Source organism: Littorina saxatilis, linkage group LG11, assembly GCF_037325665.1.
Source record: "Littorina saxatilis isolate snail1 linkage group LG11, US_GU_Lsax_2.0, whole genome shotgun sequence".
Lineage (NCBI taxonomy): Eukaryota > Metazoa > Mollusca > Gastropoda > Littorinimorpha > Littorinidae > Littorina > Littorina saxatilis.
In genome coordinates, this window is record NC_090255.1 from 28,090,147 (window position 1) to 28,114,581 (window position 24,435).

Here is a 24,435-nt window from a genome sequence, read left to right on the forward strand (position 1 = left end):
GCTTCCCTTGCACCCGTAAGTTGTTCTTACTGTCAAAGTGAAAAGGTCGAATCAATTTATAGCCACGCGAAAAATACACTCTCACCTATCTCTATATATTTATAGATATAGATATGCATATATATATATATACGGCTTCTCTGTGTGTGTGTGTGTTTGTGTGTGTGTGTGGGCAAAAACCTGTGTATTGTAGAGTTCTGTTTGTGATGTGGTCTAGCGGCTTTTTTCTGTCTGTATGTTGTGGCATTTGAGAAGCCACAGCAGATAATATAGGGCTAAGAAATAAGCTCTAAAATTCTCAATCCCGTTTGACAGGATTTCGCCTTCAAAGGTGATTGTGGTGAACCGCCACGCTGTCTGTCTCTGTCTCGCGATTCACCCCGGCAAAGCCGGGTATTCCTCTAGTATCTATATATGTTTTTTGAATCAGAAAATGATAAAGAATGAAATGAAATAGGTTTTGGATCGATAGGTGGTATTTTAATTTTAATCAACATTTTGAGACTGTTAAGGCAATGAGCGGCACCAAAATGACCAAAATAAAACTTGGAAAATACATGGAGTAACTTAGTCTTCTGGGTAGTTATTGAAGTGAATTATAAAAAGAAATGACAAAATTGCGAAAACTAAAGGAAATGGATTGCCGTCGCTATGGAAACTGGCATAAACAGCGCCATATTGGATTTCTAGGAAACGATTTTACAGCAACATTATACATCAGAAATGCTAAATATTTGGCACAAAGATACACAAGACTTTTATCTACAATCATATGGAACGATTGTTTGACAAAAGACTACAGTTGAATTTATATTATTTGTTTAAATAAGGATTAATGAATATGCGGTTAAAAATTCATTAATCCTTATTACAAAAAATATTAAAAATTCAACTGTAGTGTTTTGTCAAAATATCGCTCTCTAGGATTGTAGATAAAAGTCTTGTGTATCTTTGTGTCAAATATCATGCATTTCTTATGTATGATGTCACTGTAAAACCGTTTCCTAAACATCCAATATTGGCGGCTGTTTCCATAGCAACAGCAATCTGTGGCCATTCATTTTCACAATTTGTTCATTCATTTTTATAAGTCACTTCAATAACTACCCAGAAAACTAGGTTCTTCCGTGTATTCTCCAAGTTTAATTTTAGTGCCACGCACCAAACTCATAATGTCCAAACCCATTAATTAATTAGTAAGCTTCCACGCTGAAATGCAATACCAAAGTCATATCATTGCTTCGCCGAATATTGCTTGACCAAAATTTATATTGATCAATTTCATACAATGAGGGCGTGACAGTGCCGTCTCAACACTATAAGGTCATCAAAGACATTTATCGAAAAAAAGGTGTGTGGATATTATACCCAGGAATTGTCATGTGAAGTTTCATGAAGATCAGTCTGGCAGTTTTCTCTAAATCGCTCTACACACACACATACACACTCACTCACACTGACATACACACACACACACACACAAACACACACACACACACACACACACACACACACACACACACACACACACACACCTCCACCACCACCACCACCACCACCACGTCTCCGCGAAGCATGCGAATATAGTACATACCCCGGCATCTCGCATCACGTAGAGGCTGGTCGGCTGGGAAAAAACAAACAATGTGTACATGTGAAGGTGTGTGGGAAATATTTGTAATGTGATTACTCGGCTGTGAAACCCAACTCCTGTGATATGAGAGGGTAAATTTACATAGTGCAATATCATATTTGATTGTATCCCTTTTATGTTTTATGTTTTATGTGTGTCGTCCTATACAATTGTTGTTATAATCGTTTACAGGCAAACAGGGTGTGCCGAAGAAAAATTTCCATTTTTATGTAATATTTTAATGGACAATAAAGTGCTGTTATTGTTATTGTTATTGTTATACCTAACCGATTTTCTTTCATTCTGAGCACGTTTAAAAGTAAACATAACATATCTATAATATTTTTGAATACAGAAGATTATGAGGAATGCTATGCAATCATTTTGAATCTGTAAGTGAAAATGTGTTTTTATGACAACTTTAATTTATTAGCAAACTAATTAATTAAATTGTTAACTTCCGAGCCGAAATGCAATACCAATAAAGTCCGGACTGAGTCAGATTGCTTGACGAAAATTTCAATTCAATTAAATTAAGAATGTGGGTGTGACGTTAACGTTCACAAAAAGTCGGATAGGACGTCATCAAAAAATTCAACTGAAGAAATGGAAAAAGTCTGGGGGTACCATACCCAGGAACTCTCATGAAAGGGAAAGTCCCTAAATACCGAACACTTAAGGAAATCTGCCATTTTCCCAAAAACAACAAAAGACAGACCGTTTGTGAATGTGAATTGTAATAAAGAAAATAATTAGCAACATTCATACCACTTTTTGTGAAAAGAAATCAACATAAAAGAAAGTTATCTTAATTTCAAAAATCTAAAATATGTTCGGAATTACAACACATTTTACCTAAATCCGAACAAAGAGGTTCAAAATCTAAACAGCACAAACCAAAGTTACTTTGACTGACAAACATCGCAAAAGTACTCTCTTTGGCTTTCTGTTATTCCAGCACAATCCACATGTACCCATTTTGAGCACATCAAATACATCATGTCCTCACAGGTGTATTCTCGGCACAAAAAAACAGAACCAGTTAGCTTCCTGTTCATGCCCTCTTGTTTTTAGCTTTCTGTTTCTCTCTGTTCTCTGTGTTTGGCTTTGATTTGCTTGTTTTCTTTGTTTTTGTTTTGTTGTGCCTGCGACACTTCAAGTGTACGTGTGTAGGGACTTGACGTGATAATGTCAGCTTCTGCATAGTTCGGTATTAGAACCATAGGGGTGTTCGGTAATTGAAATCTACCTAACAGTTTCAAAAACCACATGGTGCTCAGGCAAAATTAAGACGAATGCTTTGAAACAGACACATTTGGCCAGCAGATAGATCACACTGTTCATTTCAACCATAACTTTTCACTAAAAGCAACTCAAATTCATGCTATGATTAGTCTTCTGTCGGTCAACAATAGCTTTGAGGGTCATAAAATACTAAAATCACTCATCGTTTTCTTGTGCAGCCTTTCGAAGCCATAATGTTTCGTACAGGATAATAAGGGATGGCACTATATCACCTCGTGCAGTCAAATTTGAGCAGTCACCTCTTGTTTTCGATAAATCAGCTGTTCGGTAGTAGTCACCTAATCGACATTTGGGGACTTTCCCCTACAGTTTCGTGAAGATCGGTCCAGTAGGTGGGTTTTTTTCTGAATCGCTATACACACACCGACACTCAAAAAAACAGACACACATACGCCACCACCCTCGTCTCGATTCCCCGTCTAAAAGAAGACAAACATATATACAACAGATGTTTTTGTTGCATGTCTGTATCATTATTTAACTTTGGTTTAACTGGAAAGAAAGTAAAGAGAACACATTATACATGTAGTTGCCATTCAATATACGTTATAATCGGGGTTTTTTTTAAACTGAAAAAACATGACACAAAATGAAACACATCTCCGGCGAAAAATACTATTATGTATCTACACAGAACCAGTTTTACAAGCTTATTTTCCTTCCCACTTTCTGTCCACGTCAAAACGCATCTGCCTAGTTTATTTCATGACGGGAAGTATACAAAACAGGTGAACTACACTGTGTATAGTTCATATTAATATTAGTGCATCGCCCAGCTATAGTCAAGGGTCAACCCGACGGGGTTGAGTTAGAGAAGATGTTTTTCAGAAAGCTTATTCAATTTACAGCCGATGTTCGGTAAAGGAAAAATGGCTCCGTTGTACCGCTTTTGAGTGAGGAGTGTCTTTGTAACCTAACCCCTATTCTGCCAAAAACGCAGTTTTGGCGCAGGGGGTATGTTACACATAAACGTCGTATACTTCGTTTCGGCAAACAGACATGTGTAAATTATACACTAAACAAAAGCTAAGGCTTTGTTCTATCAGGCAATATACAAACAACATTCTTCCTATGGATACTTTTAGACATTAACCAGCGAGTACAACATCGTGTTGAGAAAATCAAAATATGTCATTCTTCCAAACGATAAGTGAAGATAATTCAGTCCCAGGTTAATATTGCAATCATACATACACACACAAGTCGATTTTTCTTATAGATGGACTGACTTGGCATCCATATTGGTTAGTTCCATTTGGCAGACACCAGCCATATGAAACAAAATTGAGTCAATGTGCATCAGCTTCAAAAAAGATAAAACGATCGACTGGGGATAAAAGCTGACATAAACACAGCCCTGGAAGAAGATAGTTTTGTCCTGCCAGATGTCATTTGATGCAGCATACGAAAGATGAAACTGTTATAAGAAAATACGAGTTTGTTTAAACGGATATTGTCGTTTTCTAATTTTTCACTTCCGGTTTTGCCTCATAATGTCGAATTCTTTGTCTGAAATAAGTATTTTGCATTTCATAAAAGTCGCATTCAATATATATTGATTTTTTTTTAACCAAAAGTAGTCTTTTATGAAGCTTTATGCATCTGATTATTGAAGGTAACCGTTTTAGACTTTTGACATGCAGTTTCGTTTTGTACAAAATGTCTTTTTGCTCCCTACCCGCCTTGAAAACATGACCGAAAAAGACTTATATATCATTCGAAAGAGCAATTCTATGCTCAAAATGTAATCAGAGTAAATGATAAGTGATTGTAGCATTGGTTATATTTGGCATACCTGTTGTTCATTGCGTCAGCTTCAAATTTCAGAAAACGTTCATACATGTCTCAATGTCTTCATTTACTATGACAAAACAAGCTAAACTCCCCACAGCATGCCCCCAAAGGGTATGCAAGCCAATTACATTACACTAAAGTAAGCGAGGATCTTTCTTACTTCTTAATTTGCCTATTGGAAATGGTAGAAATAGACTTCTTATAAAGTGCAGCCCTCAGTCTGGGGGTACCGGTTGCTAAAAACATTATTTCTTTTAAATTAATCCTAGACGTATCCCGGTTTCTTCAAAAAGTGCAAGTCTTCTGTTCGTAGTAGGCACTGCCATTGTTAAGTTAGTTACATTGTACGTTGAAGTGTATGCATTTGAAATTGTCGAAAACGCTGGGTAAAAGTTATGTTCGATTAAATCGAAACATACCCTTTACTGTAAATTACGTCCTATGATTAGGGGGTATAGTTAAAGATTAAGGCATATGAACTCTTCTTTGCCACTTATCTCATCAACAAATATACATATAAGTAGGTAAGCCATTGGAGATAAAAACCAGGAACTCTCATAACGGTGTCACATTCGCATTGTATTCAACTTCCGGCTATCTACTAGCTGATGCGCTATTTTCAGCTGTTCACACGTTATCTCAGGAAAAGCCTTTTCCAACAAAAGTGCATATGATTATGAAAAAAAGTACATTTTGTTTTTGAATCTTATGTAATGCATCGTCAATTTATATAGGTTTGAATTTGTCGAAAATGTTATTGTCAGGGTTTCATGTATCTGAAATATACTTTTGTTGCATAGTGTTCGTAGAACGTGTGTTTAGATTAAACCTAAAAGACATCATTGTACGCTCAAAAGAAAATGTTTTACTGATCACAAAAAAGTTTGAGAATGTTTTAACAGCAATAAGCTACCGTATATATGATTGCAAACAATGGTTGAGTTATACTTCCGGTTTCTTGAGTCTTCCTATCTTTTTTCGATTTTTTTCTAAGACTGGCACTTAGTAAAGGCGTGTTTTCAAAGAAATGCAAAATAATGTAATCCCTGTATCATACTGACGCGTTTGTCTTTTTATTCGGCATCAAAAGATATTCATTTCATGTGGCAGAAAATCCTAGTGTACGCAATACGCTCGTTCCCAGCCAGCAAGACATTAGCGGCCGATAATCGGCCGAACACCCTTCAAAAAGTCGGGCCGGTGACGTCAAAACATACGACGCGGGTGTTGGCCCGACTAACTTTTGCAAAGAGGCAACGAGACGGCCGACAGGCGGCCGAACACCTGCACTATGGCGGCACGCATCCGGTCCGATGTTAATCGGCCCGATGACTTATTGGACCTGCGGCCCGACACCTTATGCCGACATCGGGAAGATATCGATTTCAGCGGGAAGACATCGGGACGATGTCGGCATAAGGTGTCGGGCCGCAGGTCCAACAAGCCATCGGGCCGATTAACATCGGACCGGATGCGTGCCGCCATAGTACAGGTGTTCGGCCGCCTGTCGGCCGCCTCGTTGCCTCTTTGCAAAAGTTAGTCGGGCCAACACCCGCGTCGTATCTTTTGACGTCACCTGCCCGACTTTTTGAAGGGTGTTCGGCCGACTATCGGCCGCTAATGTCTTGCTGGCTGGGCCGGGTGCAGCTACAGATACAGCAGTATGTACCACCACCCCCCCCCCCCCCCTCACGGCTTCGTTAGACAATCAACGTAATCTCGTGTGGAAGAAAACGTCTGTCACACGACCAAGTCGGAATAGCATTTATGTCTCACAGCTTCAACAGACAGAACAAACACGTTTTGCGTACTCAGGCTTGACAAACCTAAACACAGGAGCAGCCATTGTGGAGAGATCTACTTTTTGACGGAAGTGAACGAACAACTATGAATGACGTCTCGGTATATGTGAATGACGTCACAGTCATCGTCACAGTCTGTATCTTTTGAAGCATCGCATTCTTCATGACGTCTTTCTGTGTCTGCATCCGCGAAATGTTTGTTCTTTTCGGGGTCTTTGTCATAGAGAATACTACATGACTTCCTGTGTCGTACCAGATTTACACGAGTTGTTTTTTTAAATATTGAACTGCGAGCTGTTCATTATTTGAAAAAGCAACGAGTGTAAATCTGGTACGAAACAGCAAGCCATGTAGACTAGTATTCTGTTTATCCTACATACTGTACTTACGTGTATTTTACTGAAAATGTCCTGCAGTCAAGGCAGTCTCGTGTTGCTTACAGGCGAGCAAAGGCGAGAATATCTCGCGGCGAGCGCTCGCGTAGCTAGCAGCCTAAGCAACGCCCTTTTTGAAAACGAGGCAGAGGCTAGCATATCAAGATGGCGTCGAATGATGTGCAAAAGTTCGTGCTATCTGAATTAGTCGATGACACTGAAACTGTGGGTGCACAAAGCTGCCAAGGCCACAGAAAAATAATGCAAGCAGCCGCAAACCAAACTCCAATCGACGTCCCGGACGCCTACATTGAGCGGAATGTTAACTTTGTGGAAATTACGGTGCCACGATACAACGAGTGTCAGTTCCGAAGCCACTTTTGGGTGAACAGGAACGTTTTTCAGGTAAGAATGCTTTATCTATTTTGGTTTACTCTGTATTAACATGCTAGTCACCCATTGCGTGATTACATTAATGGGAAACTCATCAACTGCTGTTAGTGTACTTTTTTTAGGGCCGTTATTTTACACCGGAGCCCACCCGTCCCTAGCGCCAAGTCTCTACTTTAAACGGCAATCTAAGAAACTCACTTGTAGGTTCACTTTGCGGGCGACATGTATTCCCTGTCTTTGGTGTTGTTTTAAGTAAAGTGCGATTCTCCGTTAGTCCAGAACCTGCACGTCATTTTCACTGCGTCATATTCCCTGTAAATTACGTCTACTGTCTTGGTAAACCCAACCCTCATAGTGGTCTCATTTTTTTTAACACCCCCCCCCCCCCCCTTTCCTGTTTGATCAAAGACCCCTTTTTATTACAAGATAGTTTGGAGAATACTACATAAACAGAGAAAAGAAGGCAAACAAAACCAGTGCCTTTGTCTATCGAAACCTCAGGGGCTGCTCCCATCCTGTTCAGGCCACCTCAAAAGGGCCTGTCCGACAGCCTGGAGATGACACAGCGTCGTTCCGCAAGGAGGATCCTGCACGACTTCAAACCCACAAGTAGTACAACGGAACTCGTCTCCAGGCTCAAGCTGGACCCCCTCATACAACGGCGCACCGCGACCAGGGCAACCATGATGTACAAAATCATGAGTGGACTGGTCGAGGTAGCCCCAAAAGAAGGCACACTGACACCGGTCCCAAGATCAACCAGGGGGCACACCACCAGACTCCAGGTCCCACAGTCCCGCACCGACTCACACAGAACGTCGTTCTTTCTGTCTGCAATCCGCCTCTGGAATAACATCCCCCAAGAGGCTGTGAGCGCAGACTCGCCCCAGGCCTTCAGAACCAACGTCGAGGCCTGGCTCCGAGGTGCGAGCCCATAGGCACCCCCTGTCTAAACCCACTCCCTGTCTGCCCCCCTCCCCTCCCCACTAGATTCATCCCCTCAGTAATAGACCCCCCCTCTATCCCTCAGCAGTGATACAGGTAGATTCTATCGCTCTTGCTCCGTATTGTCCGTGCTGTTTTATTGTTTTGTCGGGCCCGGTTGCTGCGCTTGGTAGCACTGGGTGGTAGACGAGCCCAGGGCCTGAATTTGGGCACCAGGGCAAATTACGTAAAGCAAGCTTGCCTACCAACCCACCCATGTTTTTTGTTGTTGTTTTGTTTTGTTTTTTAAATTTCCACAGGCACAATATCCACTTTATCTTTCACTCTAGGGTAATTAGGCGCACCAACCAAACTGAGGATTGTTGCCCTGTAAAGGGAATTCCTCATTATCGTGAAAAAGAAGAAGGCTTGCTGTGTGAGTGTGTCCTACCAGATAAGATTCACACGAGTTGTTTTTTTAAGTCGGCGTGGCTCGAGATCCGGCGAGCCGGATCCGGAGCCTGGGGGCTCAAACACCGGCAGTCACCAGTAGCTCACACAATACTACTTTCCTATTTTTCACCTATCTGTCACTTGCCTTCATAGCTGCTCAATCGGTAGTGAAATGCACTAGAAATCTAACCATGGTTGGGTTCGGCTGGGACTTTAATTGTAAATTGTACAGACATGGGTAAACTGTCAGATAATTTGGAATAAAATTAACACTGTGATCTGCATATTTTAATGCAATTGTCTGTTCTTTACAGGAGATGTTATCCAGTGGCCACGGAGGTGTGGCCTGGCGCGATTAGCTGGGAAATGGTCAGCAAGACCTGGTTTTCCTGGCGTCGTGGGAGCCATTGATGGGATACCAGGAACCAGGGATAAAAACCGGGACGCGTACATCTCTTTCAGATAAGTGGAATGTTAATGTAGGCAGAACTGAAAGGTTGGAGGACCTGACCATTATGGTGCCTGTGTATTTATCCCCTATTGTATTGAAATACTGGAGTAACAATAGCAGTATCATTTCATCATTGGAATCTACTGTCATTTTAATTGTCACTACATGCACACATGTATACATGCTGTGTATGAGTTCTAAATTGAATCTTTGAATTTATAGACAAGTATTTGAGGTTTTTTGTGTTTTTAAGTATGGATAATATTTATTTTTTTAACCGAGGTTGGGAGTTCAGACGAGGGTGATGGTGTGTGTATTAATTCCAAGAAATCATCATTATAAAACTTTACATGCATATTGTTCCTCCGACCTTTTTTTCATTCTTTTTTTTAGATACATGTCATATCCCGCTTTTTGTGAAAGTTGAGGCAGCACTTTCATGCGCTCATATTCTGATCAAATTGATTAATATTTTGGTCAAGCATTCTTTGACTACGCATGGATAATGGGGATGTATTTCAGCTTCGAATTCATGAATTTATATTATTCGTTACCATTTCATATATATATATATTATATATGCATGTCATATTTACGCTCAAAATGCACTGAATTATAAATAAAATATGGGACATTAGGCACCTCATTCCCATGTTCTGCAGAGACGAGCTGGACCCAGTTCAGCCTTACGGTTTAGGCTAACAAAGCAAGTTAGGACATGTATGTAGTCATGATGAAAGCATAACATGTGCTCCACATAATTTTTAAGTTTGAAACAGTTATCTTCCATAGTTCAGGGTCAAGGTCACTTCAAAATATGTATACAATCCAACTTTGAAGAGCTCCTGTGACCTTGACCTTGAAGCAAGGTAAACCAAACTGGTATCAAAAGATGGGGCTTACTTTGCCCCATATATCATATATAGGTGAGGTATTCAATCTCAAACACTTCAGAGAAAATGGGAAAAATGTGAAAAATAGCTGTTTTTTAGACAACATTTATGGCCCCTGCGACCTTGACCTTGAAGCAAGGTCAAGATGCTACCCCGCTCTTCTTGTCAATTTCACTGCCTTTACCATGAGCGGTGGACTGACGATGCTACGAGTATACGGTCTTGCTGAAAAATGGCATTGCGTTCAGTTTCATTCTGTGAGTTCGACAGCTACTTGACTAAATATTGTATTTTCGCCTTACGCGACTTGTTTGTTACCTCCCTTTGACATTATAATGATGTGTCAATTACTCTATCAGAGACAGCATTGGAGATAACCCGGTTTCAGTATTGTTTCACGATAGACGTAGAGCTGAATACCAACACTCAAATCTGTTTTTGACAAACACCAACAATCACTTACTTTCCCAAGTGATGATACTCATGACGTGACTTTGTCGTTTTCTGGAAGGCAGCTTTTACTTCTTCGATTGTTCTGAAGTACACAGCTTTCGGGAGCAACTTTCTGCCGTCCTTTTCATAATGTTCAAACAAACGTCGAGTAAACAATTGTTCTTTTTCATTATCCTTCATGGTGACGAATAAGCAACTTGTGAAAACTCGACTGGAAATATTGGACCTCGGCTTTCAGGGGGCGCTCTATGTGTCACAGGGCCGTTGTGTCACAGGGTCTCTGTGTCACAGGGCCGTTGTGTCACAGGGTCTCTGTGTCACAGGGCCGTTGTGTCACAGGGTCTCTGTGTCACAGGGCCGTTGTGTCACAGGGTCTCTGTGTCATAGGGCCGTTGTGTCATAGGGTCGTTGTGTCACAGGGCAGTTGTGTTACAAGCACTGTTCAGACAGGCTCAAGATTAGGTGAGTTGTCATGTTAGCAGGTCCCAGAACTTAACCATCTATACTTGTTCTTAATGAGAGGGGAAACAACGTTATGTTCTTCTTCATTTTTATTAAAACCGCTGAGACTATTTCAGACGGATGTACACTAATATGGCCTGACTATATTTGCTCTGTGTGTTGGCATAAAATGAGCCTGTTCCCACTTTCTCAGCCTTGAGGCAAGAGGACAGGCTGCTGTTGGAGGTCTCCAAAGACCAACCAGCTCCAGGACAGCAGCACTTAAACCAGTCCTGGTTGCCTCCTCATCTAATATTCATAGCCAAAAACTGTCAGTAAAGCCCTTTTCCCACAAAGCCATATTATAAGAAGTGAAATTCCATAGATAGAGGAAAGCCAAAAAGAGCTGCCTATCATTTTTATCACTGCTACTGAAGTAAAAACCCTATCAATTACTTCGACATGGTGGGACATCACTGGCCAATGTGGTCAGTTAGTGGTGCCCAGGTAGATAGGCTGTTTACCATGAGATGAGAGGGGAGATGGGGATGCGGGGGTCAGTTAGCGGTGCCTGGGTAGATAGGCTGTCTACCATGAGATGAGAGGGGAGATGGGGATGCGGGGGTCAGTTAGTGGTGCCTAGGTAGATAGGCTGTTTACCATGAGATGAGAGGGGAGATGGGGATGCGGGGGTCAGTTAGTGGTGCCTAGGTAGATAGGCTGTTTACCATGAGATGAGATGGGAGATGGGGATGCGGGGGTCAGTTAGTGGTGCCTGGGTAGATAGGCTGTCTACCATGAGATGAGAGGGGAGATGGGGATGCGGGGGTCAGTTAGTGGTGCCTAGGTAGATAGGCTGTTTACCATGAGATGAGAGGGGAGATGGGGATGCGGGGGTCAGTTAGTGGTGCCTAGGTAGATAGGCTGTTTACCATGAGATGAGAGGGGAGATGGGGATGCGGGGGTCAGTTAGTGGTGCCTAGGTGGATAGGCTGTTTACCATGAGATGAGAGGGGAGATGGGGATGCGGGGGTCAGTTAGTGGTGCCTAGGTAGATAGGCTGTTTACCATGAGATGAGAGGGGCGATGGGGATGCGGGGGTCAGTTAGTGGTGCCTAGGTAGATAGGCTGTTTACCATGAGATGAGAGGGGATATGGGGATGCGGGGGTTTGCTCTCTCAAGACTGATCATATTTTATCTTCAAGAGAGATCAAGGGGAAAAAATAAACGCCCCGGCAAAGATTCGAACTCTCGACCTCGATACTTCGTGTCTCATGTCCTAACCACTAGGCTACTGCGCCAATTGAGAACAAGAAGGAAAACATTGATATGAATTCATGTTATGTTATTCTTGAAGCAGCATGATTTATATCGGTGATTATTTTATCAAGAAGGTTTCAGATATTCGTTCTGAACTTGATCAGATGGGTGCACATTCTGCTTCCTCCAGTCATGTTGATGTTCCCACTGATTGTTCTTTTCCATCATTTCAGCCAATCAGTGAAAAAGACCTCAGATCCATTATTCTAAAGTCCAAACCAACAACTTGTCCACTTGATGCCATACCCACACCACTGCTTTTTGAGAATCTTGATGTGTTGTTGCCAACTCTTACTCAAATTGTCAATGATAGCCTGTTATCTGGTGTTTTTCCATCATTGTTCAAAACTGCACTTGTCAAACCACTTCTCAAAAAACCTAGTCTTGATGTCAATATTTTGAAGAACTATCGTCCTGTATCTAATTTATCATTCTTGTCCAAAGTTTTTGAAAATGTTGTTTTGAAGCAGCTGTTGTCATATTTGAACACCCATGATTTGATCTCGCACTCTCAGTCCGCTTATCGCCCTTCTCACTGTACTGAAACAGCCCTACTTAAAGTAATCAGTGACATTCTGTCTGCTCTGGATGGTGGTGATGTGTCAGTGCTTACCCTACTTGACCTTTCTGCAGCATTCGACACGATTGACCATGTCAGGCTTCTCCATAGACTTCAGACTCTGTACGGCATCTCCGGTCCACCGCTAGCATGGCTTGAGTCCTATCTCGCCGTATAGATGGGGTTTCGGGTAGTGCTTGCTGTACAGAAATCTGTACATGATTTTGTTCCTATTATTCAACCTCGTAGTCCCGGAAAGTCATAAATAGACCACAGCTTTAAAGAGCGAATAAAATTCAAATCGCTCCGAGTTCATGATGCTGTCGTGCCAGTCTTGCTGGAAGCAATCAAACAATCGTTCAAATCGCCTACACCTTGTTGCAGCCAGACATCTCCAAAGCCGTACATGCATAACATTTCTTTCAAATAATGAGACCATGTTTTCTTGCCAAAACCCTGTAAATGTTTCATCATGTCATATGCTTTCCTTGGGAGTCTTTCACTTGGCAAATATAACACTCTCAGCCAATACTTAATACAGCGAACCGACAAAGTGACATAAAGTGGGTAGCGGTCTAAGTCACCATATACCATCTTGTTTGGTGTTTGTCGTCCTACACACAAAAACTTCTCGCGTGCAAACAAATGGGCTTTCTCAAGAGCTTCAAACCTTTGGAATCCCCACAGCTCAGATCCATACATTAAGATCGGAAGGACCTGTGCGTCATATATTTAAAAAAAATACGCTTCTAGGTATGTTGCCTAGCCTCCACAAACATCTTAGGATTTGGCCAGTCCTTATCTTTGCCTTTGAGGCCAGATCGCTGACCATTTGCGTCAATAACAATTGTGTGGTGAAATTTAGCCCCAAGTACTTGTAACTGTTCACAACCTCTATGTCCTCGTTTCCATACTTCCAGGCTTCTTTTGCTGCCAAAAATCCTCCTTTTCTAAAAACGATTACCTTTGTCTTATCCAGGTTGACTGTCATGGAAAACTTATCCGTAAAACTGTTTTAACACATCAATCTGTTTCTGTAACCCGGCTGCGCTATAGGATATCAAGAGTACATCGTCGGCAAACAGCAATATGAGAATCTGCATCACGTCAGGTGTTAACTGTATTCCATGTTTACCGTTTTGAAACATTTCAAGTGCTAGTTCATTAATCAGGAATGAAAACAATGTTGGTGAAAGCACAGAACCTTGAGGGACTCCACATGGACAACGGAAAAACTCCGATGGGCCATCGTCGGTGCGAACACAAGACTTCACTCCTTTGTACATACTTTGCAGGATTGTTAACATCTTTCCGCCAATTCCGTGCTTGCGTAATACATTCCATAACATAGCCCTATTGACTGAGTCAAACGCCTTGCGGAAGTCTACGAAACATATGTAGACCTTACCAGATCTTTTAAGAAGGCTAGTACCTCTGGACAATAGCATATAGCACAAACATATTGTCCACAGTAGAGTGGTCTTTTCTGAAGCCACCCTGTTCCTCCTCTATTCTACTGTTGTCTTCCGCCCAGTCAGAGAGAGAGAGAGAGAGAGAGAGAGAGAGAGAGAGAGAGAGAGAGAGAGAGAGAGAGAGAGAGAGAGAGAGAGAGAGAGAGAGAGAGAGAGAGAGAGAGGACACACACACAGACACTCGACAGAGAGAGAGAGAGAGAAAGAGAGAGAGAGAGAGAGAAAGAGAGAGAGAGAGAGAGAGAGCCGGAGAGAGAGACAATGACAATGACAACTCTTTATTTTACGAGGGTAACAGAATAAGAATAGGAATATTTTTTTGCGAGACAGAGAGAGACAGACAGACAGAAAGACAGACAGACAGACAGACAGGCAGAGACAGAGACAGACAGAAAGAGAGAGAGAGAGACGTAAGACGTAAGACATTTTATTGATTAAACACACAAGGTTCATTTCAACGGGGAGGGGGGGGGGGGCAGTAATACATGCCGTGTGTTTGTATTTATGGACAATCACCCGGTTTTATCTCTTTCTCTCTAACATATATATACTCACACGAACGCACGCACGCTCTCACTCTCTTTCTCTTAAACATACTTAGACATATCCAGCGCATGAATTAACAATATGGATAGGTGCAACGACAAACAAGTTTACAGTGCTAACATACATTATCGGCTTTCAATCATGTTCTATCGTTCCACGGCACAAACTCTCTCTCTCTCTCTTTTTCTCTCTCTCTCTCTCTCTTTCTCTCTCTCTCTCTCTCTCTCTCTCTCTCTCTCTCTCTCTCTCTCTCTCTCTCTCTCTCTCTCTCTCTCTCTTTCTAACCTACAAACATTTCCAGCGCATAAATCAACAATTTGAATAGGTACAATATCAACACAGGTGTACTACACCAGCATACGTTATTTGCAATCAAACCTGCTCTAACATTCAACGGCACAAACTATGTATAACCATCGCCGTCTCGTTCACCTGTTCCACATTGGGTAGCTAGTCCAAAAAACTTTTTCTTTTTTGAAAAACACGATATAAGAATCTGGCCACATGCACCACTGAATCTCCTTTATCTACAGACATAACACGTATAATACTGTTCGCATCTTCACTCTGGTTTTTTTCTCCTAGTATTTTGACATCAAGTCAAGAGAGAGAGAGAGAGAGAGAGAGAGAGAGAGAGAGAGAGAGAGAGAGAGAGAAAGAGAGAGAGAGAAAGAGAGAGAAAGAGAGAGAGAGAGAGAGAAAGAGAGAGAAAGAGAGAGAGAGAGAAAGAGAGAGAGAGAGAGAGAGAGAGAGAGAGAGAGAGAGAGAGAGAGAGAGAGAGATTCTTCACGTGTCAAGCCATTGAAGTTATACAACTAATACGGAAAATGTATCCGCCCCTCAATCCTTCTTTTCGTTTTGCGATTAAACTAATTAACACATTTGATAATAGATATTTGGTGACATTTTTTTCCGGTATATGTTTAATCGCATGGATTTATTTCTCGGCAAAAAAGTCAGCATATTTTGATGGTCTTTTGGTGTTGAACATCGTAATGTACCACCTCTATTACACATTTCCAATGGGTTTTAATTTCGTTCGTTTTGTCAATCCTGAATTGAATAAGTACACTCGGGTAAACATTTTGGGATAGTCGCTTTGTATTTTTACACTTAGTCACATTTTGATATCTAGACAAAAATTACTTGAGATGACGTTGAACGCGATTAAGATTCTTCCAGAAAGGAGTCGAGACAAGTCAACCAACCAATCACTCCACCCACAGTCATCGGTGTTTAAAGCTGGACGTTCTTCACCGTTCTTCTGTAAATTCCTTAGAATCCTAGTTCGGAAATAAATGTATATCAGGTAAACAACAATGTCGTCTTCACAGTAACTTATTAGAAAATAAAACGTGAGCTGAATGTTAATAATACCCTAGCCAAGAACAAAGGCCAACCTGTTTCACTGACGCTTCCTTCGAGGTCATGAGGTGTTGACGTCACGGAAGTGTCCACAGCCGGTGACGTCATAATCTTCTCTCTGCTGTACATAAGCAGTCCCACAGTGCACAGCGCTAGCCCCGCCCAGTTCCACATGGAGGCCGAGCGCCGCCCTGCCACGTGCAGCAGCACAACAACCAGCACGCGCTTCACGATGTTCAAAATGGCGTGGCTCACCACCGACATGTAACGAAGCACCACATTGGTCGAGACGTAGGAGTAGGTCACATGACAGACGCCGGAAGCCAAAGAAAGCAGGAGAAAATAGTCCTGCGGCGCGTGCGATGAAGCCACGGCAGCGTCAGTGACGACGAAGATCCGCGTGATCAGGACGAGGCCCGCGGTAGCAGCGGCGAAGGCGGCGAGGGCTCGCCGGGAACGGAGCCGACTTCTGCCGGGGCTGGCTCCGTGGTTGAGCTTCAGGGCCACGTTGCGGACGCCCAGCGTGACGTTGGACAGCAGCGCCATCAGCACGGCGCGCGAGGTCTCGCTGCTGGACAGCGGGTTGCCCACGTACAGCATGGCGCCCACCACCACCACCACCATGCCCACCATGCCCTCCGCCCCCATCGCCGTCTTCAGCACCAGGCGCTGCAGCAAGGCTGACGTCACGGGCTCCAGCATCTTGATGGCCATGGCGGAGGACGCGAAGGTCAAGGCCAGGCTGGTGTTGGTGGCCCACGTGGCCAGGAAGTGGGACGCCGCCATGACGTAGAACAGCGGACCTCTCAATGACGTCAGCCGGACGGTGGCGCAGCAGCACAGCGTCTGGACCAGCGTCAGGCCCAGCGGGATGACGACAGCGGTGATTGACGTCATGTCTGTGACGTAGGGTGACATGGCCAGCTTGGCCGACTTGTGACAGAGGAAGGAGGCCAGCGTCCACACGGAGAAGACGGCAAGCGCGGTCAAGGTCGGTAGTGTCGTCATGGTTCCCTGGGGGAGAGAGGAGCAGCACGTGATCAACAGCGAGAACACCATGAGCCACTGGCTGAGAGAGAGAGAGTGAGAGAGAGAGAGAGAGAGAGAGAGAGAGAGAGAGAGAGAGAGAGGCAGACAGACAGAGAGAGAGACAGAGACACAGAGACAGAGATAGACACAGCCAGACAGACAGACAGACTCAGATGGTTGTAAAGACAGTCGGTGCCTTCATGATTTCCTTATTGCGTAACTAGCAGCATTGTCAAGGAATTTAGATGATGTTTGCTTTAATTTCCGCGTACGGGGATTCTACATTCATACACTCATTTACACATTTCTACACACACAGTCACACACAGACATACTAGATGGTGACAACACGCACTCGAACAACAGACACGGCACACAAAAAATGAACATTTCAAACATTTCGCTATAAACATGGTCATCATACAAATACCTAGATGTTATAACAAAATAGGGGAAGGGCCCCTAATATGGACCACTTTTTGTTTATTGCTGATAACTAGCTTGTTTTCTTGCGAAGAAGTTTCATTTTGTGGTTGGTAGTCCTTCTCTCTTAGTTTAACCGTTAGGCCTAATTAGAGTGAAATAGCTGTGATAGACATTCAACAAAAATTAAATACAGAAAAAAATCACAAATGGTCCATATTAGGAGCCTGGGCGCCCAATATGGACCAGTGAAGCGACCTTCACGAATCACTGTAAAAAGCCCCCTATACTTCAAAATAACATGATACAACTTAGTGTGCAAGTCAGACTAATTCAAATATGCTTTAGATTTAGCTGTTTCAGGTTGATAAGAGCATTATTTGAAGCACACCAGGAAACTAAAGAAGCTTATCAAAAACAGAGTGAAAATAAGTGAAATTATCAACTTCCACAAACAAAAGACTATTTGTTATATTTTTTTGAAATCTCGAGGGCTAGTTACAGGTTATTTTCAGCAAGCTTCTTAATGAATTAATTAAAATTGCCTTTAGCTTTTATTTTCTTCGATTTGTTGAAGGTGGTCCATATTAGGGGACTCACACGTACTTTGAGGTTTTGCTATTATTTTTTGTTTGCAGTAGAAACTCGGGGTACACACTGCTAAAATGTAACAAATACGGTCTTAGCTGTCATATATAGCCATTTTTGTGTGATAAAAGCTTTGGCTGTGGACAGAAACGAGTTCGTTTTAGGCGGCAAATTTAGAGTGAACGCTGCCAAAAGTTAAAACAAGTCGCGTAAGGCGAAAATACAATATTTAGTCAAGTAGCTGTCGAACTCACAGAATGAAACTGAACGCAACGCAACGCAGCAAGACCGTATACTCGTAGCATCGTCACTCCACCGCCCGTGGCAAAGGCAGTGCACGTGGAATTGACAAGAAGAGCGGGGTATTCGTTGCGCTGAGAAGGATAGCACGCTTTTCTGTACCTCTCTTCGTTTTAACAATCTGAGCGTGTTTTTAATCCAAACATATCATATCTATATATTTTTGGAATCAGGAACCGACAAGGAATAAGATGAAAGTGTTTTTAAATTGATTTCGAAAAAAAAAATTTGATAATAATTTTTATATATTTAATTTTCAGAGCTTGTTTTTAATCCGAATATAACATATTTATATGTTTTTGGAATCAGCAAATAATGGAGAATAAGATACACGTAAATTTGGATCGTTTTATAAATTTTTATTTTTTTTTACAATTTTCAGATTTTTAATGACCAAAGTCATTAATTAATGTTTAAGCCACCAAGCTGAAATGAAATACCGAAGTCCGGGCTTCGTCGAAGAGTACTTGACCAAAATTTCAACCAATTTGGTTGAAAAATGAGGGCGTGACAGTGCCGCCTCAACTTTCACGAAAAGCCGGATATGACGTCATCAAAGACATTTATCAAAAAAATGAAAAAAATGTTCGGGGATTTCATACCCAGGAACTCTCATGTCAAATTTCATAAAGATCGGTCCAGTAGTTTAGTCTGAATCGCTCTACACGCACACACACACACGCACACACACACGCACGCACACACGCACATACACCACGACCCTCGTTTCGATTCCCCATCGATGTTAAAATATTTAGTCAAAACTTGACTAAATATAAACAAGTCGCGTAAGGCGAAAATACAATATTTAGTCAAGTAGCTGTCGAACTCACAGAATGAAACTGAACGCAATGCCATTTTTCAGCAAGACCGTATACTCGTAGCATCGTCAGTCCACCGCTCATGGCAAAGGCAGTGAAATTGACAAGAAGAGCGGGGTAGTAGTTGCGCTAAGAAGGATAGTACGCTTTTCTGTACCTCTCTTTGTTTTAACTTTCTGAGCGTGTTTTTAATCCAAACATATCATATCTATATGTTTTTGGAATCAGGAACCGACAAGGAATAAGATGAAAGTGTTTTTAAATTGATTTGGACAATTTAATTTTGATAATAATTTTTATATATTTAATTTTCAGAGCTTGTTTTTAATCAGAATATAACATATTTATATGTTTTTGGAATCAGCAAATGATGGAGAATAAGATAAACGTAAATTTGGATCGTTTTATAAATTTTTATTTTTTTTTACAATTTTCAGATTTTTAATGACCAAAGTCATTAATTAATTTTTAAGCCACCAAGCTGAAATGCAATACCGAAGTCCGGGCTTCGTCGAAGATTACTTGACCAAAATTTCAACCAATTTGGTTGAAAAATGAGGGCGTGACAGTGCCGCCTCAACTTTCACGAAAAGCCGGATATGACGTCATCAAAGACATTTATCAAAAAAATGAAAAAAATGTTCGGGGATTTCATACCCAGGAACTCTCATGTCAAATTTCATAAAGATCGGTCCAGTAGTTTAGTCTGAATCGCTCTACACACACACACACACAGACACACAGACACACACACACACACACGCACATACACCACGACCCTCGTTTCGATTCCCCCTCGATGTTAAAATATTTAGTCAAAACTTGACTAAATATAAAAAGGGAGAAAAAGCCTAATGGTTTTGAGGTTTGTGTTTCTTTTTTTTCTTTTTCTTTTTTTCTTTTGTGTAGCACTAACGAAATCTCAAAACAACATGATTTCCAAAAATAATTTCCAGTGTTAATCGTGAATCGTTTTTTTTAAAAATGCTTACGCACATCTTTGCGATTAAAATAATGTGATTAATCTTCTTCATATTTTTGCTGTTACTTTTTATACCAAAAAGCACATCTGTAACATTCAACCTAATTCTTTCACCAATGTTTACTAAAATGTACATTTAAATATATTTCCCAAACCTGTGCACTGTTGGGCACTCAAAGAAAAAATGCTCCAATACATCAAGTTCATCCTTACAATATGTACAGTTTTTATCAGCCTTCACTTTCATTTTACACAATAAAATATTAGTTGGATAAATGTTTTGCAATAGTTTCCAATGCAGTACACGTAATCGAACTTCACTAGTGACAGTGGCTGCTAAGTTCCAATTCTTTTCGTCAATTTCAAATCCTAATTTTCTTCTCCAAAATCCTTCTGAACAGGGTTGGCTGTATTGTTTTCCTACCATAATCTTTCGAATTTCTTTTACTGATTTAACTTTTTTTCCCACAGAAGGTCGGAATGTCACAGACTGAACAATTTATATCGACATTTCTTAAAAGGAGATGTACAGCTATTCGAACAACATTGTACTCAAGCAATCTATTTGCAGTGTAGCCAGTTCTTTCACACACTTCTTCATAGGTAGAAAAACGTCCATTCTCACACACATCGCTCACATACATTATACCACTTTTAATCCAATCCGCAAAAAAAGTGGGTTTCCTTGACAAATTATATCTTTGTTGTTCCACAACAAACCGGAAACAGAATTACCATTATTATCGACTTGATTGTTATCAAGCCATGCCTTCAACACAGCGGACCAAAATTCCGATTTAATACTGTCCAATCCTTTAAATGGCTTGCTATTAATGTTCGCAAAAAAACACTCAAAGCGACTCCCAAAACGGAAAAACAGTGCTTTTGGGAGCCATGACCATTTCTGGTCTTCATTAGACAGAGTTAGGTTCACAACCCAGCTTAACAAAAAGGAACACTGCATCTGACGCAAATCAATCATATTTAATCCACCTTGCTTTACTTCGTTACATAAAACAGTTCTTTTCACCTTTTCAAATGCTTTTCTGTTGCAGTCTTTTTTGCGCCACACGAAGCGAAACATTAACCTATTAATTTCAGTTAGAACGTCGTCTGGTACAATCAGCGTCTGGTACAATCAGCGCCTGCATTATATAGACAAAATGTGGCAGAATAAACGTTTTGAATACACAGACTTTACCAATAATGCTCAAATTCCTTTTCTCCCACACGCAGATGAGCCTTTTTGCAACATTCACTCTCTCTTCCCAATTCTCTTTCACTTTTGACGCGCACATATAATTACAGAAATATACACCTAGAATTTTCATTTTGTCTGTACATGCAAAACCGCAACACTCATTCCTACAATTCTTCCGCGACCCAAACCACATTAGTTTGGATTTTTGGTGATTTATGTTCAAACCTGATATTTCCGAAAATTTACCAATCAAAGCCAGGGCTTGGAACATGTCATGTTCATCTTGCAAAAACAATGTAACATCATCAGCATACAACAATACTTTCAAAACTTTACTCATATCTCCGTTGTTCCATAATGACATACCCTTTATATTTCTGGCCTCTCGAATTTTGATTGCTAACAATTCAACTGCTAATACGAAGGCTAGTGCGGAAAAAGGACACCCTTGCCTTATTCCGGAATCAATATTAAAAAATTCAGATAACCAACCACAATAGTTTACACAACTTTTTGCGTTTTTCATTAAAACATCAACCCATTTTACAAAATCAGTTCCAAAACCAAATTTTTCAAACATCTTCAACATAAACTCTTTGGAGATGCAATCAAATGCATGAAAAAATTCAATTGACACCATCAATCCAGGCTTATTATGTAAATCTGCATGTTCTAAAACATCATCAACTAATCGCAATAAGGTTGAGACACGTCTACCTTTTATTATACCCAACTTGATCCTCATTCACAACACTCCCTACAACATCAGAGAGCCGAAGAGCTAAACATTTCGCTAATAACTTATAATCTGTATTGGTCAGTGAAATAGGTCTCCAATGCTTTAAATCATTTCTTGATAAATCCTTCCCTTTATGAATCAGTGTAATTGCCGATTTACACTGTGAATTAGATAGAGTTCCATTCTTAAAAGCAGAGTTAAAAGACGCAAGTATATATACCTTTTTAGGCTCCTCAAAAAAACTTATAAAACTCAACTGTTAATCCATCAATTCCAGGCGCAGAACCATTATGCATACGCTTTAGAGCTGACAAAACTTCTCCTTCTACCACTTCCCCTGCACAGCTGTCTTTCTGCTGATCATTTATTTTTAAAACCTTTGTTCCATCCAAAAAAGTGTCTATTTGTAAGCTCATGTTTCCCTCATCAATTTTCCGTTTATACAAATCAGCAAAATACGTTTTTTGGACGAGAATAATATCTTCTTGCGTTGTAACAATTCGTCCGTTATCATCTTTTACACTTTCCATTATTTTTGCGTTTGCTCTCGCCTTTTCTAACCCAAGAAAAAAAGGTGTGTTCCTTTCACCCTGATCGATCCATTTAACTCTTGCACGCACCTGTGCTGCACGAGCTTTACGCTGCTCTAACAGTTCTAACTGCAGCTTGACCTTCTGCCGTTTACCTTGCGTTTGAATACAGTCAGGGGAGATCCCAAGGGTTTTATCCAAGCTTTGGCTGTGGACAGAAACGAGTTCGTTTTAGGCGGCAAATTTAGAGTGAACGCTGCCAAAAGTTAAACAAGTCGCGTAAGGCGAAATTACAATATTTAGTCAAGTAGCTGTCGAACTCACAGAATGAAACTGAACGCAACGCAACGCAGCAAGACCGTATACTCGTAGCATCGTCACGTGCACGTGGAATTGACAAGAAGAGCGGGGTATTCGTTGCGCTGAGAAGGATAGCACGCTTTTCTGTACCTCTCTTCGTTTTAACTTTCTGAGCGTGTTTTTAATCCAAACATATCATATCTATATATTTTTGGAATCAGGAACCGACAAGGAATAAGATGAAAGTGTTTTTAAATTGATTTCGAAAAAACAAATTTGATAATAATGTTTATATATTTAATTTTCAGAGCTTGTTTTTAATCCGAATATAACATATGTATATGTTTTTGGAATCAGCAAATGATGGAAAATAAGATAAACGTAAATTTGGATCGTTTTATAAATTTTTATTTTTTTTTACAATTTTCAGATTTTTAATGACCAAAGTCATTAATTAATTTTTAAGCCACCAAGCTGAAATGCAATACCGAACCCCGGGCTTCGTCGAAGAGTACTTGACCAAAATTTCAACCAATTTGGTTGAAAAATGAGGGCGTGACATTGCCGCCTCAACTTTCACGAAAAGCCGGATATGACGTCATCAAAGACATTTATCAAAAAAATGAAAAAAATGTTCGGGGATTTCATACCCAGGAACTCTCATGTCAAATTTCATAAAGATCGGTCCAGTAGTTTAGTCTGAATCGCTTTACACACACACACACACGCACGCACACACACACGCACGCACACACGCACATACACCACGACCCTCGTTTCGATTCCCCCTCGATGTTAAAATATTTAGTCAAAACTTGACTAAATATAAACAAGTCGCGTAAGGCGAAAATGCAATATTTAGTCAAGTAGCTGTCGAACTCACAGAATGAAACTGAACGCAATGCCATATTTTTTCAGCAAGACCGTATACTCGTAGCATCGTCAGTCCACCGCTCATGGCAAAGGCAGTGAAATTGACAAGAAGAGCGGGGTAGTAGTTGCGCTAAGAAGGATAGTACGCTTTTCTGTACCTCTCTTTGTTTTAACTTTCTGAGCGTGTTTTTAATGCAAAAATATCATATGTATATGTTTTTGGAATCAGGAACCGACAAGGAATAAGATGAAAGTGTTTTTAAATTGATTTGGACAATTTAATTTTGATAATAATTTTTATATATTTAATTTTCAGAGCTTGTTTTTAATCAGAATATAACATATTTATATGTTTTTGGAATCAGCAAATGATGGAGAATAAGATAAACGTAAATTTGGATCGTTTTATAAAGTTTTATTTTTTTTTACAATTTTCAGATTTTTAATGACCAAAGTCATCAATTAATTTT

General features: G+C 40.8%; 2 protein-coding genes across 2 annotated transcripts in view; one reads left to right on the forward strand and one right to left on the reverse strand.

The window, feature by feature from the left end:
- Positions 1-24,435, reverse strand: part of LOC138979522 (uncharacterized) — a 42,224-nt gene that overhangs the window by 16,444 nt on the left and 1,345 nt on the right. The window contains exon 2 of the mRNA XM_070352233.1: positions 16,215-17,193. Within this exon, the coding sequence (XP_070208334.1) occupies positions 16,215-17,187 (973 nt within the window). The 5' untranslated portion in view covers positions 17,188-17,193. The remainder of the gene's footprint in view (positions 1-16,214; positions 17,194-24,435) is intronic.
- On the forward strand, positions 7,744-9,144 carry LOC138980701 (uncharacterized). Its single transcript, XM_070353609.1, has 2 exons — positions 7,744-8,225; positions 8,993-9,144. Exons 1-2 carry the CDS (start codon positions 7,859-7,861, stop codon positions 9,142-9,144), a joined length of 519 nt encoding a protein of 172 aa, XP_070209710.1. The 5' UTR covers positions 7,744-7,858.